Below are 15,607 nucleotides of genomic sequence, written 5' to 3'. Positions count from 1 at the left end.
GCCTCTCACCGAAAAGCGAGCAGGTGGAGAGAGCAGGAGGACCAGCAGCTGATTCCAAACAGGGGGGCAGACACACATGTGCTATGAGTGTCTCTAGTGGGGAAGCCTGCTCCCTCCACTCTGGCAACAGGCTGAGCCATCCTGAGCTCTGGCTAGCAATGAGTCACTGCAGGCTCTGGGGAAGATTAGCCTGCAGAGTCATTTCCAGCAGTACCCAATTTAGCATCAAGGCTGGACTAAGGGGCCGGGCTCCTGGAATCTCAGCTTTCAGGCAAATAAATGGCGCTCCAGGTGTGACCAACGCACTGATGTTTGCATGAGATGGCCTGAAACAAGGGCTAGGAGAAGCATGAACAGCTGTCATTCATTTTAATGGGGAAGGGACTGAACCCCCCCCCCGACTTCTTGCGGGGGGGGGGGGGAGGAATGAGCTGTGCACAACCCTCAGCAGAGACATCTGAGGGTAGAGCCTCCCTAACACCCCTTCACAGGCAGGGTGAGAGAAAGTCCTGCTCAGACAGGCGGAGAGACTGTCCTACCTCCTCCTAGAGATATGTGTCTGCCTAAAGATAGAGAGTGATGGTCTAGGGAGCTGGATGAAGCCTCCATGGCCCAAAGAGCAGGCCCCTATCCAGCCCAGTAGACAGTTTTCTTGTGGGTGGTCCCTGCAGCTAAAACCCCCAATAGGGGCATGGCTATGGCACAGGCTGGGAATTGCCTTAGTTTGGCCCTGTTTAGCAATTAGCATGAATATGGGGACAGAGTCCCTGGCTTTCCCATGTTCCCCACCCATGGCAAGCCCTCGCTTTTAAGGCAACACAGATCCAGCAGGAGGGGGGTAGAACCTCGGTGGAGGGCAGGGCCAGGCTCAGGCCAGCTGACTGGCTTACCCACAGCAGGAAGAGGAATGTATCATGTGTTTGTAACATACCTCATCATCACATGCCCAAGATGGAAGGAGTAGGGAGTGGGGAGAGTCTCACCATGCCAGGACTAGCCTGAAAGAGGCACACAGGGTCACTGGCACATTAACAGGGATGACAAAAGCACAGCTTACGTGCCTTGCCCTAAGCAACAGCTCCTGGGAGTAGGAGTGTGGCTCACACTCAGTGCTGACAGTGCAGTCTAATTTTGCTGTGGGAAGGGGAAGGTGTGGGCAGGGGTAGACGTATGCTGCAGCCCAGCCAGCACGCTGCATTACCTTTTCTGCACAAAGGAAAGCAGTAAGCACCACAGAAAGTGGCTCTTATGGGTGCCACAAAACAATCTGAGCCCACTGTCGTGGCCCCTATTTCCCCCTACCTCCTAGTCTCTGACGGATCCGTGCAGGAGCAAGCATGCCTAGCCTCTGCTTCCACCTCCATCGTTCTTATTCTGCAAGCACCCAAGTGCTACAGCAGCGCACGTGGTGAAGAATCTCTAGCCCCCAGGAGAGAGCTCTCTGGTCAGCCCAATAAAACCACCTCTGAGCGGTGGCAGCTATGTCGGTGGGAGATGCTCTCCTGCCAACATAATGCTGTCCACCCTGACGCTTAGATCAGTGTAATTAGCATTGCTCAGGTGGCTTATTCAAACCCCTGAGCGATGTAGCTCTAGTGGCATAAGTGGTAGTGGGTACAAGCCCTCAGTGCCACATAGATGTCATGCTTGGACTTCAAAGTAAACTAGTAGAGGGGGACCCTAGTGTAGTCTGTAGCATGGGCAGGGTACACACTAAGCAGGGACAATAGGTCTATTATCTTGGAGTGTGGCTGGCAAAGAAGTACTGCACTGCTCTTAGTGTAACCCACACCTCTCCTGGGTGTGATGTTCTGTCCCATCTAGTGGCAGCGAGACCACTTAGAGAGGTTAAGGAGTCTGCTCTATAGCCTTAGCTAATGGCCACTTGGCTTTTAGTTCATGCAGTAGAGGCTCCTGCACTAAGCTCCAGAGGTCCCTGGTTCGATCCTGCCCACTGATGACGGCAGTCTGTCAGTGTTACACTAGTGCTCCTTCAGGATGGCTAGCAGCCCTGGGAGACAGTACAGTGTGTGTTGTGGGAGTGAGAGGGGCCTTTACAAACAAATGTAGGTAGAAGGGAGACAAACCTAGTACACCCCACTCCTATGCCTCCATACAACTCTACACATTCAGTGTATACATGGGAGCAGCCACCGTTATTTTAGTCGAGGTCTTAGACCTCTTGAGCTGTTTAGTGAGGTGTAGAGTCAGGACTAGACACATTTACCAGACTCCTCTCAGTCTGAAAGAGTGTGAAGCTAGATCCTGATATTAAAAAAATTAATGCAATAAGCTAAGTAGAGCAGCTCTTGCCTTTGTTAGTGCCAAGCACAACCACACGGCTATAGAAAGTACTTTGTTATTGATATTTTGGTCACATTATCCTAGTCCTTCAGGAAGTCCACCCTCCAGTGTCCCTAGAGAGGCTATTGGGCAACAAGCCAAATGCAGGCCCAATTCCACTCAGCTACACAAGGTGCCATCAGGTCTGACAGAAGGAAGTGACAAACCCAGGGAATGGCTGTGGGAAATGCAGCAGACACAAGAAAGAGCTAGTCACTAGGTTTAGTAGACCAAATTCAGTGGTATTTATTGTGTTTCCTTTTAAATATCCCTTTGGGGAGTTATTCCAACTGGATGGATTTGATTGTGAAGTCACCTTCTGCATTCAGGAAATCGATGACCTGGAGACCCAACCGGTTAGGGAACTTGAACTGCTGGTTGTTTGGCAAAGTAATGGTTAGATTACTTGGGTCATGAGTGAAGAAGATCTGCAAGGGAGGAACAGAGGACATGTCTGCCAGGGTCTGCTAGATGTCCATCTTCTCCTCCTGCCCAGGTAGCAGGATCTTTTAGCTAGAGCATGGGGCTGGAGCAGCTGATTACTGGTTGTCAGGACTGTGTCTAACCAGCTTGGATATGTGGGAGGTGGGTGTAGTCTCCTGCCCAGACAGGGTCCTGCCCAACTCCTTGGACTGAGCCCCCTCTGTGTAATACCTTAGCTGTGTCCCCAAAAGGGAGGGCTGAGTGTGTCCCATGCACAGGGGCATCACCCAGATCCACATCATTCCAGACCTCACCTCCACATTGGTGCCCTCCTGGAAGGGGAAGGCTGATTCCCTGTGCTCAGCACCCCACTCCCCTTTGTCCTTGGAGTTGCACACAATGGTGTTCACATCCCCATGAGCATCAAAACGTGGGTTGAAGTGCAGCACTACGTTGGCTTGGTCTTTCCCTAGGTTCAGCACAAAGCTGCAAGATAGAACAAACAAGTGAGATACTGGCAGCCTCATGCATGGCACCCTAGACTGTGGCAGCATCACACACTCTTACCTCTAGGGCCTGTGGCCTTGGTGGTCACCTCAATCTGACCAGCACCAGGTCAGAATTTGTATAGAGCCCTTCAAGAAAGCCCTAGGATTCTGCAGGAGGAATTGAGGAATGAGTAGGGGGGTGCTCTTTCCTCAGAGGCACTGCCCCAGAAGAGTGCAGTCTTTTGGCTAGAGACAGAGGCCCTGGGTACTTGGATCCATGGCAATTTTCAGAAGAGTGGGGCATTTGCCCTGACCAGCTTGGAGAATTGCATTCTGCACCTTGAAGTCCCCCTGGGGTTTCAGTTGGGTGCTACATTCTTCCCTTCTTGTCCTAAGGAAGTAATTGTTGCTGTACCCCATTAAACAGCTGCCACCTTCCACCACAGAGGCAGCTGAAGGAAGCAGTTACCAACTTTTATTAATAAGCACCTCTCATCCCACAGGATCTTCCAGGGGAAGAGCCATTCTTCCCCATGGGGCCCCTCCCTCCCTTGGGGCCACCAGTCATGCAGACAAGATCGTACTGTTTAGGGAGAGGCAGCCCAGAAAGATGTGCACAGATGCTATCACACTTCAAAGGGAGCAGAAAGAGTTGGGACATGTTGCTCCTTGGAATGCCGGTCTGTTCCCAGGGTGGGAGCCAATCTCCCTTCCCACAAGGCAGGAAAACCCTGCCAACCACACACAGAGGAGACAGACTTGCTGGGTTTTGGTGGCCAGACCTGCTGGAGAGACTAGAGGCCCTCCGAGAGTAAGTCTACACAGCAAAAAAACCCAGAACAAACCAGAGCAGTTAATCTCAGAGCCTGGGTCTAGAGACTTGGTTGTGCTATGGCACTGAAAGATAGCCATGGAGATATTCTAGCTCAGATAGGAGAGTGGGTTTCAGAGCCTGAGTCACTGTCTATATAGCCATTTTTAGACCTGTAGTGCAAACCTGAGTGTGGAGACCGGGGCTCTGGCCACAGGATTTATGAGGTTTTTTTTAAATTGCTGGGTAGAGACCCCATGGGTATGTCTAAGCACCAATTCTATCAAGGCTGCCTCTGCCTGGCAGAGCTCCTGCAGATCCAGTTGCCCTCCTCCAACCAAAAGCCCCACTTGCCTGCTCACCACACCCTGAGAGAGGCCGTTTCCTTTCTTCACACAGAGCAGCTCCATTTCCCTTCTCTGCACTACAGGGGATGTGGTTGCTACCAGGGGAGGGGACTGGTGGACTTGCATCTGGTTTTACTTATCTTCTTGGCAGAGGGAAGGAAAAGATTGCCTCCATGTATATTGGGAAGTGACTCACTGGAAAGTGCAGCTTCAGGCATTAACCCTTTCAAAGCCACTCCCCTTTTCCACAGCAAGGGGGAATCCTTCCCTCCACCCCATAGTCAAGAAGATCCTGCCATGTTCCCTAGACCCCTCTGTACATTTCCCCCGCACAGCATGACTTACCTCTTGGCACCTGCCGAGATTTCACCCTTCACACCAATGCGCTTTCCAGCCTTGATGCCCATATTGGTACAAACTATTCCCTGAAAAATCCAGAGAGGGACATGTTAGCCCCAGGGGTTCTGGCTCGGTTAGCTGCTCCCCTTCTGTACCCCACCCAGCCTGCAGTACAAAACAGGGCATGGGTATGGAAGAGAGACTGAGCCTTTTGGGGACAAGAGAAGATGTTGGCACATTACTTCAGGCAGTGAGACAGCACCACCACCCCACATGCCCAAGAATGCGTGCCAAAGACTATACCCCCTAGAGAGGTGACCTATAATGGTTGGGGCATTCACTGCTTCCCCAGCATAGTTTCTGTAGGGGAACAGCTGTGAACTTATTCACCAAGGGGGGTGAAAATAAAAATCTTACCCCACCTGGCTTACCTCCACAAACGTGAGTCCTAAATGGCTCCTGAAATGTAAGCCAGGCTACACACCCCTTATGCAAAATGGCTCTAGCCACACCCAACTCCCCTCACTTAGCAGCTCCCAAGTCTTCACACACTAGTCCAGCTGCATTGGAGTGGAAGCCCCTTTGGTTAGGGAGCACAGACTCCCACACACTGGTTACAGCCCTGTTGTGGGTTGGTTGCAGCTGAAGCTTTTGCCCCAGGCTAGCTACTGTGAAGCATGCTTTTGTATGGTGGGGTGGTCCAAATGGGGTTGTCTGCATCCGCCGGGTGACTCAAGTGGTACTAACTGGCTCCTTGTTGCAGCCTCAGAGCTAGGATTGGAGCAGGCACGTGTCCTTGAACTCACTCCTGCAGAACTGCTCCCCCAGGCAAGGGCTGACCACGAGGTAACTGCCAACTGTGCGGGCCCTGCTTTGTGGCCAGAACCCCTCTGCCCCACCCAGTTTCTCAGCCCTTGCAGATCAGTAACTTTACCAGCCTAGAGGTTCTCTGAACTGCTCTTCCTCCTCTGCACCACTAGGGAAGCAGGAGAAAGAGGGCTACCTGCCCAAGACCAGAGCCTCAGCAGGAGAGTCATGCCCACACCCATTCTAGAACTGCCTGGAGCCACAGGGTTCTGATGAGGACTGCAAGGTGCTATCACGGTGGCTCAGACATGTCACCCCCTCCCAGGCCCAGCCTCCTAGCTGTGGACTCATTGTGCAGTTTCCAACATACAGGGTTGTAGCCACACACCCCTCTCTGCCCCCAGCAGCTAATGAGCAAACAATACCAACTAGCTGGAACAGAGTCCCTGGGCACAATCTATGCATCTGGGCTGCACTAGCTGAAGTCATTCCTCCTCCCACCACTCTAGAGAAGAGAAAGGAGAGAGAGAGTATTTCCTAGTCATCCCCCCGGGGGGGGGGGGGGGAGAAGAAGAGAGAGACCAGTAGGAACAACAACCCCTCCGGTATTAGCACCTTCAAGCAATGCCCTTGCAGCCACTCCCAGTTACAACTCCACCCCGCTGGTCCCTTCACCCTCAGACACCTTTGAAAGCAGGTTAAAAAATCAAGAACTTTCTGAAAGTTTCAGGCCACAAGTACAAGTAGTGGGGGGTAGGTATTCTAGGCATAGGATGTTCAGAAAGAGCCAGCTGCTGTTGCAGTAGTATCCCATCTGCAGGTAGGAAAGGGGGAAGTTGCTAGGAGGCATCATGTCAGCCTTGAGGCAACTCTGAACTATTTCCCACCCAAAAACCCCCACCCCAAAACCCAGCTTCCCCCATGAAAGGGGCAGGGAAGAGCCTTCCTGGGGAAGCAGAGACAGACCCCACTGCTCTCATCAGAGATCAGTTCTTGTAAAACATCATCACTACCCCACCCTCCTCTTAGATTACAGGACATTAAAAGGGGACTGCACAGCCCACTTCACATCACACCACCCTTTCAGGCAGCACAGACAACCCCTCAGCAAAGCCCCCACAACTCCCTCCAGCTTGCCAGCAGTAGTCACCCTTTGCAACACACCACTGATTTCATCCCTCTATTCCTGCAGCCAACACCCCAGGCACAAGCCTGCCTCCCTCCCCTTCACTCACACAAGACATGGTGGTGATCTTCTCACTCTCCCTCCAGCTACCAAGATCTATCAAACAGATGTAGGCAAGTACTGTGCTGCTCCCATGCCCTTAAATAGTTGGGCAGCTGATGAGTCATACACTGAGTCACCCCTCCTTTCAGCCAATCAGAAATAGCTGGGGGGGGGGGCTTGGAATTTTGATGATAGGTCACACCCTCCCAAAAGCTATCAAGGCAGAGCTTTCTCCCCAGCCTCTGGATGCTAAACCCCACCTTCCCCAAGCAGCCAGCCAGTCACTGGAGTCAGATCCAGCTCCAGTGGCCACAGAGCCAGTGGAAAATAGCTTTAGGATGAGAGTGTTTTAAACAAAAATCCAAGATGTTTAAACAAAAATATCCCAAACCGTTAAACCGTATGAGAATTGGCAGGGTGGGGCGGGGCAGAGCTAGATCCTTCATTCCAGACAGCCTTGGGTGGCTAGAAGCACCAGAACCAAAGTGGTGCACGGGGACCTGGAAGCGGTCCATGCAAAATGAAATGGGAGCTTCTCTGCCTATCCAGAGAGCATTGGGGCAGGATCCTTGGGATCTGAGCTCCATTCTCAGCTCCTGACATTGTGGTCACCAGTGCACACCCAACTACATTCCAGATCCATAGAGACTTCTGTCAAGTCAGGGGGGACGAGAGGTGTAACAGCTGGGAGGCAAGTGACTCCAACTCAGCTGTCCTGCATGGTGCATGCCCACAGCCATTCTGGGGGGACAGGGGTGAAGCTTTCTAGGGCACCCAGTGCTTGTGCAGATCTGTCCCGAATTTCAAATCCACCCCTGAGTAAACAGTGTCGGTAGCATTGTGCCCAGCCACAATGGACCGTTCCCATAGGTTCTGCACGTTATTTACTACATCAGGTTCGGTCCATGTGAGGGTGATTCGTTGTGGAGTGAAAGGGTTGCTCTGGAAAAAGTTACTTCATTGCAAAACGGCTCAACTATAATTAAATCTAAAGAACAGAGTGAATCTAGGCAGCTGGCCAAGCCTCTGCTCTTGTGGCTTACGGCTTCGCTTGTATTTTTTTGTTTCTAAATCACAAGGCAGGCTGAGAGGCTCCTTCAAGAGTCCCAGAACTTAAATGCACGCGCTCTCACTCTCTGAGAGGCTCTTAATGCCCCTGTTTACTGTGTACAGGAGTCTGGAAACCCCCATAATGGCTGCCATCTCCCCCACAAGGATAAAATTAACTCTAGAGTCTATTCAATTCCTTGATAATAGGGGTCAGGACAGAGGATCATCAGCAGAGCTGGGAGGGAGGACTCAGGACTGGGATAGCAGGAGGGGCTGCAGGTCAGGAATCAGGCATCTGGGCAGAGCTGTGGTGTGGTGCAGGGCAGGATTGGTACAGCAGGAGGTATTGTAGTGCAGGAAAGAGGCACCATGGCAAAGATGTTGGAGTGCTGCAGGTCAGGGCTGAGGTGCATTGGCAGAGATCTGCATATGTGTAGGTGCTGGGGAGGGCAGGGGGACCTCGGACATGCCGCAGGGCAATAGACACCCCCAACCCTGAAAGAATCAGCTACTCCTCGGCCAAAACGGTGGGAATGCTGTCGCCTTTTATATTCAGTCGCAGGCTCCTCTTTGCTGACCCCCCCTCACGAGTCAAATAGCAGAGCTTTCAGCAGATGCCAATGATAAAAGTCAGCTCCTGGCTGCACCTCCCTGGGGTGACTCATCCGAATATGACTGCGCATAGAAATTGAATTAGCAGCTGCAGGAGAGCCTGGTTGATTCTATGCCATGGACACAATCAGCCAGACTCAATAATAGAAACAGTGTTACCAGAGGATGAAAGAGAGAGGCATGATTTCCCCAGTGTGGCTGGGGAAAGAATGGGCCCAATTCAGTTGGACTGTATGAGCATGCCAAACTACACACGCGCTGCCATAGTGTAAGAAAAAGACAGGCCTCCTCAGTGATTGCCCTTGACTCCAGGGTGTCACCCCAGGACTGGCCTGGGACCAGTGTGTTTGGGAGAGAGGCTCAAGAAAGAGCAGAGGGTGTGCCATTCCCCTTCCCAGCCAGCACTGGGCAGAGCTCCCTTCCCACCTCCAAGGCAGAGCAGATGACAACATGCTTTTGAAAATGCACCTCTTCTGGGAGATGGCACTTCCCCTGGGCAGGGGACTGATTTGTGTCTCATTTTCTCCACAGCTCTAAAACCTCCCTTTACAGATGTAAATGTCAGGGCCCAGCTGCTCAACAGCTGGATTTTGCCCTGCTCTTTCCTGGAAGGGGCTCGGCAAGGCTGATGGACAGGAGGCTATGGCTATACAAGAAATAGCTGCACACAGGTTCCTGGACATTAGATACATTGCATTTGCCTCCGGCCCCTCCCCACAGTCATCTAGTCAGACCCCATCTAGTTACCCAATGTCTCAGCCATGCCCATTTGCTTGTTCTTGAAAGGGTTCCTTGGTTATACCCTCTCACCCACCCCCACGGGGGGACTCTCCTTCTGGCAAGGAGGGCTGCATGCCACCCTTCCTTTCATCAGCCACAGGGAGGCAGTTCCTGGCACATGTTGCTAAGCCTTGTCACTCCTGAGCTGTCTGCACAGCACCCCCAGCCCAGAACAGCGTGGGGCCCTTCCCTCCCTTCAGATGTAGTTTGCAGATTGAAAGGCGCTGAAAAACCATCTGCCCAGCTGTTGTCACAACCACCACCGTTGTGGTGTGAAGCGTCCCGCCTCTTCTTCAGCAAGGGCTTGTCCTCAGTGCCAGTGGCCAGGCTGCCCCGGTTACCAACGTGTGGGAGACCCACTCGACACCTGGGAGAGACCAGCGGGTGAGGCTGCCTACCCCTCAGGAGGCCGTATTCTCTAATTGCTTGGCGAACCCACGCCAGCCCCGCATTCTCAGGGGTCTAAATTGAGCTCAGCACTTGTAAAAGGTGCTGCCCAAGTGCTGGGCGGCTGTATCACCCACAACAAATAGGGCCAGTGCAAGCTTCCCCTGCACACCACCCTGCCCATATGCCTCAGCCCCGCTGCGAAGGAATGTCCTTTGGGATGAGCAGGGAGTTCCTCCTCTGTGCTCCATTCTGCCCTGGGCTTTGGAGGTAGGAATGTTAACAAGGGGGCCGATCACTGGACACAAGTCTCCCTAGGACGTGAACATTGCAGCTCATTGCCGTCCCGATGGCTGAAGTTCTCCCTTCCTGCCAGTGGGCGCCAAAGAAGGCCAGCTCAGGGTTGCACTTTAATATGTACAGACAGATGGAGAATGGCAGAGGCACTTCAAGGGATTAAAGGGGTGAACACAACCGCAGGATCCCCCCTAGACAGGGCTGTTCTAAGCCGATAACAGCTGAATGCAGCTCTGCATCTGCCTCAGTTAAGTCAAGGCTGTGTGTGCGTGTGCGTCACTGGAAAGAGATGGGTAAATGCACCAACATAGAACAGCAAAGCTGGGCCTTATCTCATGTCATCTAATTTCCGTGCAGTCTCTAGCAGCTGCAGGATGCTTTTAAGATCAACAATAGCTGATAAGTCATGTGACCACTGGGTGGCAAAGCAGCTACATTTGCAGGGTGGAGAATCCTCCTTCAGCAACAGAAAGTCCCCAGCACCTATGGGCAGGGTGACCCCAGGCAGCAGGAGGAGATGGCAAGGGGACCAGCTGGATGCAGTGACTGCCCCGTCTCCACCAGCTGTATTCTCAGATGCCCAACTTGCTTTTGGCAGGTCTGCCCTATCCCCACACTAGGCTCCATAGTGAGCTCGGTCCTGGCAAGAGGCACCAGTTCAGTGGTCTGGGGGACCTGAGAGTCCTCTCTATGCACAGCACGGGAACAGGACAAACAGCAAAACTGCCGGCTTCCCACATATATCACCCACTGTAGGGGACACGTACAGGCTAGAATGGGGAATTCACTTGAGCTCCGGCCACCTTTAATGTTTCTGCTTGGACTGTCGCTAAGGGAGGCAAGTGGGCTAAGATTTCCAAAAGTGACTAGCAATTTTGCATGCCTTGGTTAAGAGGAACCCAACTTGAGACAACTTTAGGGGGTCTGATTTTCAGAAAGTGCTGAGCACTCAGCCTCTGCAAATCAGACCCTGCTAAGATGCCACACGTCCCTAATTAGGTACCCAGAATCACAGATAACTTTGGCAGATCTTGGCCTTAGCTGGCGAATGGGGTTTACGTGGCATAGCCACCTACTGGAGGTGGACTGAGACCACCAACAGCCTTGACAACAGAGGTTGTGCATCAAGTCCCACAACTATTCCAGAGCAAACAACAAAAGAAAGAGAGGGAAAGCTGCACTTCCTAATTCATTCTCCACATAGGACACTGCCCCATGGGATGAGGGCAGCCACAGGACCCCTTCTTTACCCCCATTGCCACATGCTCCTACAACCACAAAGACAAGCTCGACCCAGCTCCCTCAGGAGGGCTTGTCGCTGGGAAGTGAGGCAAGGTTTTTCCCTGCCATACCCCCCACCCCAGCTCCTTTGAGGTTCCCATTGATCAAGAACAGAGAGATGGGTCCAGTCCAGCAGAGCCTCTCTTGAGGCACCTTCCCCAGCAAGAGGATGCTTTGCAATTTGAAAACAGCTGAAACATCTTTTAGGCAGCAGCAGTTGCCCTAACCACGACATTTGGCTTTCCTTTATCCTGTGGCCAGGGTGTCCCAGGTACTCCACAATGAGAGGAGACAGCACAACCCTCAGCAGGAGGTGGCCCCACCCTCTCCCCGGATTGCACTCTCTTAGCCACCCTTGCACACCGCTTGGCAATGCACACCAACCTCCTATATGGAGGTCAGCGCTTACGAAACTTGTCAGGCTGTCAGCACGACGACCTGGACGGCTCTGTTAATACACAGAACAGGTAGTGGCAATGCAAGCTTCCCACATGCACCCTCCTCCGCCGGCCACCATGCCTCACCCCTGTTCTGGAGGAACCATCCATCGGGCCAAGCAGGGAGTTCACACTTCATGGCCCATGCTGCTGTTGGCTTTGTGACTGATGCTGCCAATGAGGGGGCCGGTTAGGCCCAGACCCTCAAAGGTATTTAGGTGCCTAACACACTGATTTCACACAGAAGTGAGGTGCTGATATACCTTTGAGGATCTGGATCTTAGTACCTACTAAAGGGCACAAGTCTCACTAAAATGGCCACAGCTCACTGCAGTCTCAGTGACTACGATCCTGCACGTATAGCCCCTGCCCCCTGGAAACTAACCAGATGGCCCAGTAAAGAAGGCTAATTTCTGCCTAAGATCCCATTCTACTCTGTATAGACAGAGGAGTATCACCTCATGGGCTTCTAGGGGAGATTATTGGATTAAACTCCCCCAGCTCATTCTCCTGTACATGCCCATGGCTTAAAGCAACACAGGCTGGATTTTGCTCCCCAGATGCTTCAGCTGAGTGCAGGTATGTGTGCGTGCTGTCTGCATGCATTACTGCAAATGATACTGCATGACCCTCTGCATGTACAGACCCCACCAGCACCATAGAGAAAATTGAGGACCCTACCTCATAGCCCCTCTTTGCACAAAGGAGATGCTTTTTAGGTCAACAGTAGCTGTTAAATCACGAGTGGCAAAGAAAGTAACTTTGTAAAGAATCCTTTTTATATTTCAGTCCCTGTGCCTTTCGGTAGGGCGTCCCAGTTAATAAAGAGTGGGAGGAGATAGCAAAACTCCCTGCTGGGGGCAACAACTGACCTGTCCCCCTAGCCCCTATTCATCCCTCCCCTCCTCTTGCTTCCTGCAAATCTGCCCCAGCCCCATTCTCAGTGCTCCATGGTGAGTCCGGATCAGATTTATCCAAGTATTTCGCCAGCTTGAGATGCAGAGAGGCACCAGATGGGAGATACAGAAGGGCCTAAACAGATTAGGCCACTGGCTCCCATTGTTTTCCCTCTTTGCCAATCTGGCCCATTAGTTTTAAGGAAACATGCCTATTCCACAGGCTGGAGTTCTGTAGTAGAGAGCAGAGACAGAACAAACAGCAGGACTGCAAGCTTCGTCCTCGCACTGCCTGAACGGGCCACCTATAGTACCTCCCACAGGATGGCGATGAGGGCTCCAAGCTGCTACAAGAATGAACGTGAGGGAAAGAAATGTCCTCTCCCTCTGATTCTACCTCTCGCCTTTCTGCTGAGCCTGACCTCTAGGGGAACACTAGTGCGAGCAGGGTTTGTGTGTCTCACTCTGAACTGGCCTAAGATCCCCATCTCATTACCCTAGTCCAGTAACTGTACCACACTCCTAATCGTAGCAGCTGCATGCCTTGCAGCAGTGCGCTTGGTGATGTTGCTGCCATCTGTCATGCAGGCTGATTTCCCTCCTCCTCTCCTTCCTTCCCCAGGGGAAGTTGCAGGTGGAATTAAAATAACCTTTTCTCTTAGTCTGAGCTATGCGCGAGGATGATGAAAGGCAGGGTTAAAGCAGCAGTGCACTTTCTGCTTGGAGTGGAAAGTGCAGAGGCTTGTGGTGAATGCATTAGCCTTGATAACACCACTCCCCGCTCCTCTCCACAACTATCCTCATGTAAACACAGGAGATAGCAGGAGAATACCACCTGATGTATCCTCTGCGTGGAGAGCCAAAGTACAGGGTACACAGGGTGCATGTGACCAAAGGACCCAGTCTCTTATCCATCTTCCCATGCCCCAGCCCTTGGAGACTCGATGCAACTCACTCAGGGCCTCATCCACCCTGCTCCTTCAGTTGGCCAAAGGAGGGTTTGTCAGTGGAAAGGCACATGAGGCTCCTCCACTCTGCATGCACAGCTCCCACTGAGTCAGGGGAGCAAATTGGGTTCTTTAACACAGAGCCTCCTTTGGGGCCACAGCAGGAGGATGCTTTGCAGGTTGCAAACAGATACCCCATCTCAACAACAGCTGTCACAACAACCAGATGTGTCTCAAGAATCCCCTCCCTCCTTCAACAGTGGAAAGGCTGCAACACCTCTGGCCACAGCATCCCCATTAGCCAAAGACAGCATGACAGGTTGAGCCCTGCAGCTAGTCTGTCCCTGCACTGGAAAAGGGCAAGCATCCTACACACACCACGCCCTGGGGTCTGGAACCACCCTTCCAGAAGAGAAAGGAGACCCTTCTCCCTAGGGCACTGGTGGTAGCTTTGGTACTAACAAGAAAAGGGCTGCTTAGCACCAAGGGGTATCAGTCCTACTAGCAACTACACCAAAGCCATCAGCTCATGTCATTTCCGAAATGTAAATCCTCCATGTGCCCACATAACTGTCTCTGTGGAAACCCCTGCAATGGCAGAATAGGAAAAAAAGGTCTGACACAGTCACCCTTATTCTGTACAGAAAGATGGTGTCAGAGAAACAAGCACCGAAACAGAGGGTTGAATTCCTCAACCTCCTCCTTCCCCACCATACACATCCCTGCCCTGAAGCTGAATGCAGGTCCCTGAAGGCTTCATTAACAGTGCTGCTGCCAATGCCTGGGGATGGGTAACTTGAAAGCCTTCCTACTGTAGCTGACTATGGAGCAGATGTGATGAGCCCTGGGAAAGTGGTGCAAGGCATCTCCAGCCTACCAGGCTCTCACTCATCACCTCAGCAGCCCAAGCGCTGACCAAGAATCCTTAGAGTCAAAGCTCCATAGCAAGAGACTGCTTTGTGAATCAAAAGTAGTTGTAAAGCCTTGGGAAGTGCTGGTGGCCCAGCAACCACACGCAGTGGACATCTTCACACCTGGGAGCAAGGCACCCCTGTCACTGCAGGGGAGGGAGACATCAGTAGCTCCAGAGGGTTTCAGCCACTCTTTACACTCCTTGGGTTTCCTCCTTCCCTTTGCTTGCCCCTCTCATTTACAAGAATGCAGGCTGCATGCCGGACACCTGTTTATCCACAGAAGAGGTGCAGCACACAAGGCATCCTAGGACAATGCTGAAGAAGCCACCTCCCCTCCAGGGGACAGATGGAGGTTTATACTTCATGTCCTCTCCAGTGCTTGAGATTTAGAGTAGATAAGGATAAAATGTTAAAAGCTTTATTCAAAAGGTGCTTTAAGTCTTTTCTTGAGAGAGATCAGTGCTTCAGAGCTGTGGTTCTCAACCCGCAGGAAGCCCAATCAGCCTACAGCGGCAGCCCACGTGACATCCTCAGGGCCACACCAGTAGTATACATAGTGTGGTTGCAGCCCACATAACAGAGAGAGCTGCATGTAAACGGTAAATAGGTTGAGAACCACTTCTTCAGAGTCACGTTCCATTAACCTTAGCTCTCAGCGCACAAGAGCCTGGAACAATTTGGGAGACCCTGATGAGTTGCTACAGATGCCTGACAGATACGAAACCATTTGATTAGCAGCTAGCTCAGCATCCACGCATGTGAGGCAGAGTCATGCTTCCTCAGCCAGAGCCCTGAAGATCTGTGGCCAAGACATCGCTCTCATTCCAGCGTGGAAAGGAAACAGGCAGTGGAATCACATGGCCAATCCACTGAGCTTGGGTTGTATTCTTGTAGCCACCCTCAGATGCAAGCCAACCAAGCCTAATTCAGACACCTAGCATGTGCGTGTGCAATTAAAGGTGCCAGATAGCCACACCAACCGGAGGCCATCATCGCGCCAGGCAGCAGTAGCATAAGCTTCCAATACGCCCCACCCCATGTCCTAGGGCAAGAAAGGGATTCCCGTTACATAATCCATTCAGTCCTCAAATGGGGAAGGACCAACAACTCCTGCCCCCTAGAAACTTGACTAAGACCTCCTAATTTCAGTCCTACATTCGTCATGTTTCTCTCCCTCCCGCCCCTCCGCCCACCAGAGATGGGGGAATGAAGGAGGCCAA

At 52.2% G+C, this 15,607-nt stretch overlaps 1 protein-coding gene across 1 annotated transcript; it reads right to left on the bottom strand.

Moving 5' to 3' along the window:
• Positions 1 to 2,564: 2,564 nt before the first annotated feature.
• Positions 2,565 to 6,908, bottom strand: LGALS1 (galectin 1). Its single transcript, XM_084617162.1, has 4 exons — positions 6,794 to 6,908; positions 4,758 to 4,837; positions 3,081 to 3,252; positions 2,565 to 2,771 (listed from the first exon to the last, which is right to left on the bottom strand). The coding sequence occupies exons 1-4, from the start codon at positions 6,800 to 6,802 to the stop codon at positions 2,625 to 2,627; spliced, it is 408 nt and encodes a 135-aa protein (XP_084473288.1). The 5' UTR covers positions 6,803 to 6,908; the 3' UTR covers positions 2,565 to 2,624.
• Positions 6,909 to 15,607: the final 8,699 nt, after the last annotated feature.

This window comes from Lepidochelys olivacea, assembly GCF_965140295.1.
Source record: "Lepidochelys olivacea isolate rLepOli2 genome assembly, chromosome: 1".
In the NCBI taxonomy this organism is placed as follows: Eukaryota; Metazoa; Chordata; order Testudines; family Cheloniidae; genus Lepidochelys; species Lepidochelys olivacea.
This window is presented reverse-complemented; position numbering and strand designations above follow the sequence as displayed.

Excerpts from the sequence above, each read along its gene's own strand:
- LGALS1 (XM_084617162.1), bottom strand. Across the intron at positions 3,253-4,757 it reads ATCTCGGCAGGTGCCAAGAG|CTTTGTGCTGAACCTAGGGA; the intron begins GTAAGTCATGCT and ends TCTATCTTGCAG. Across the intron at positions 2,772-3,080 it reads AGGAGGGCACCAATGTGGAG|ATCTTCTTCACTCATGACCC; the intron begins GTGAGGTCTGGA and ends CCTCCCTTGCAG.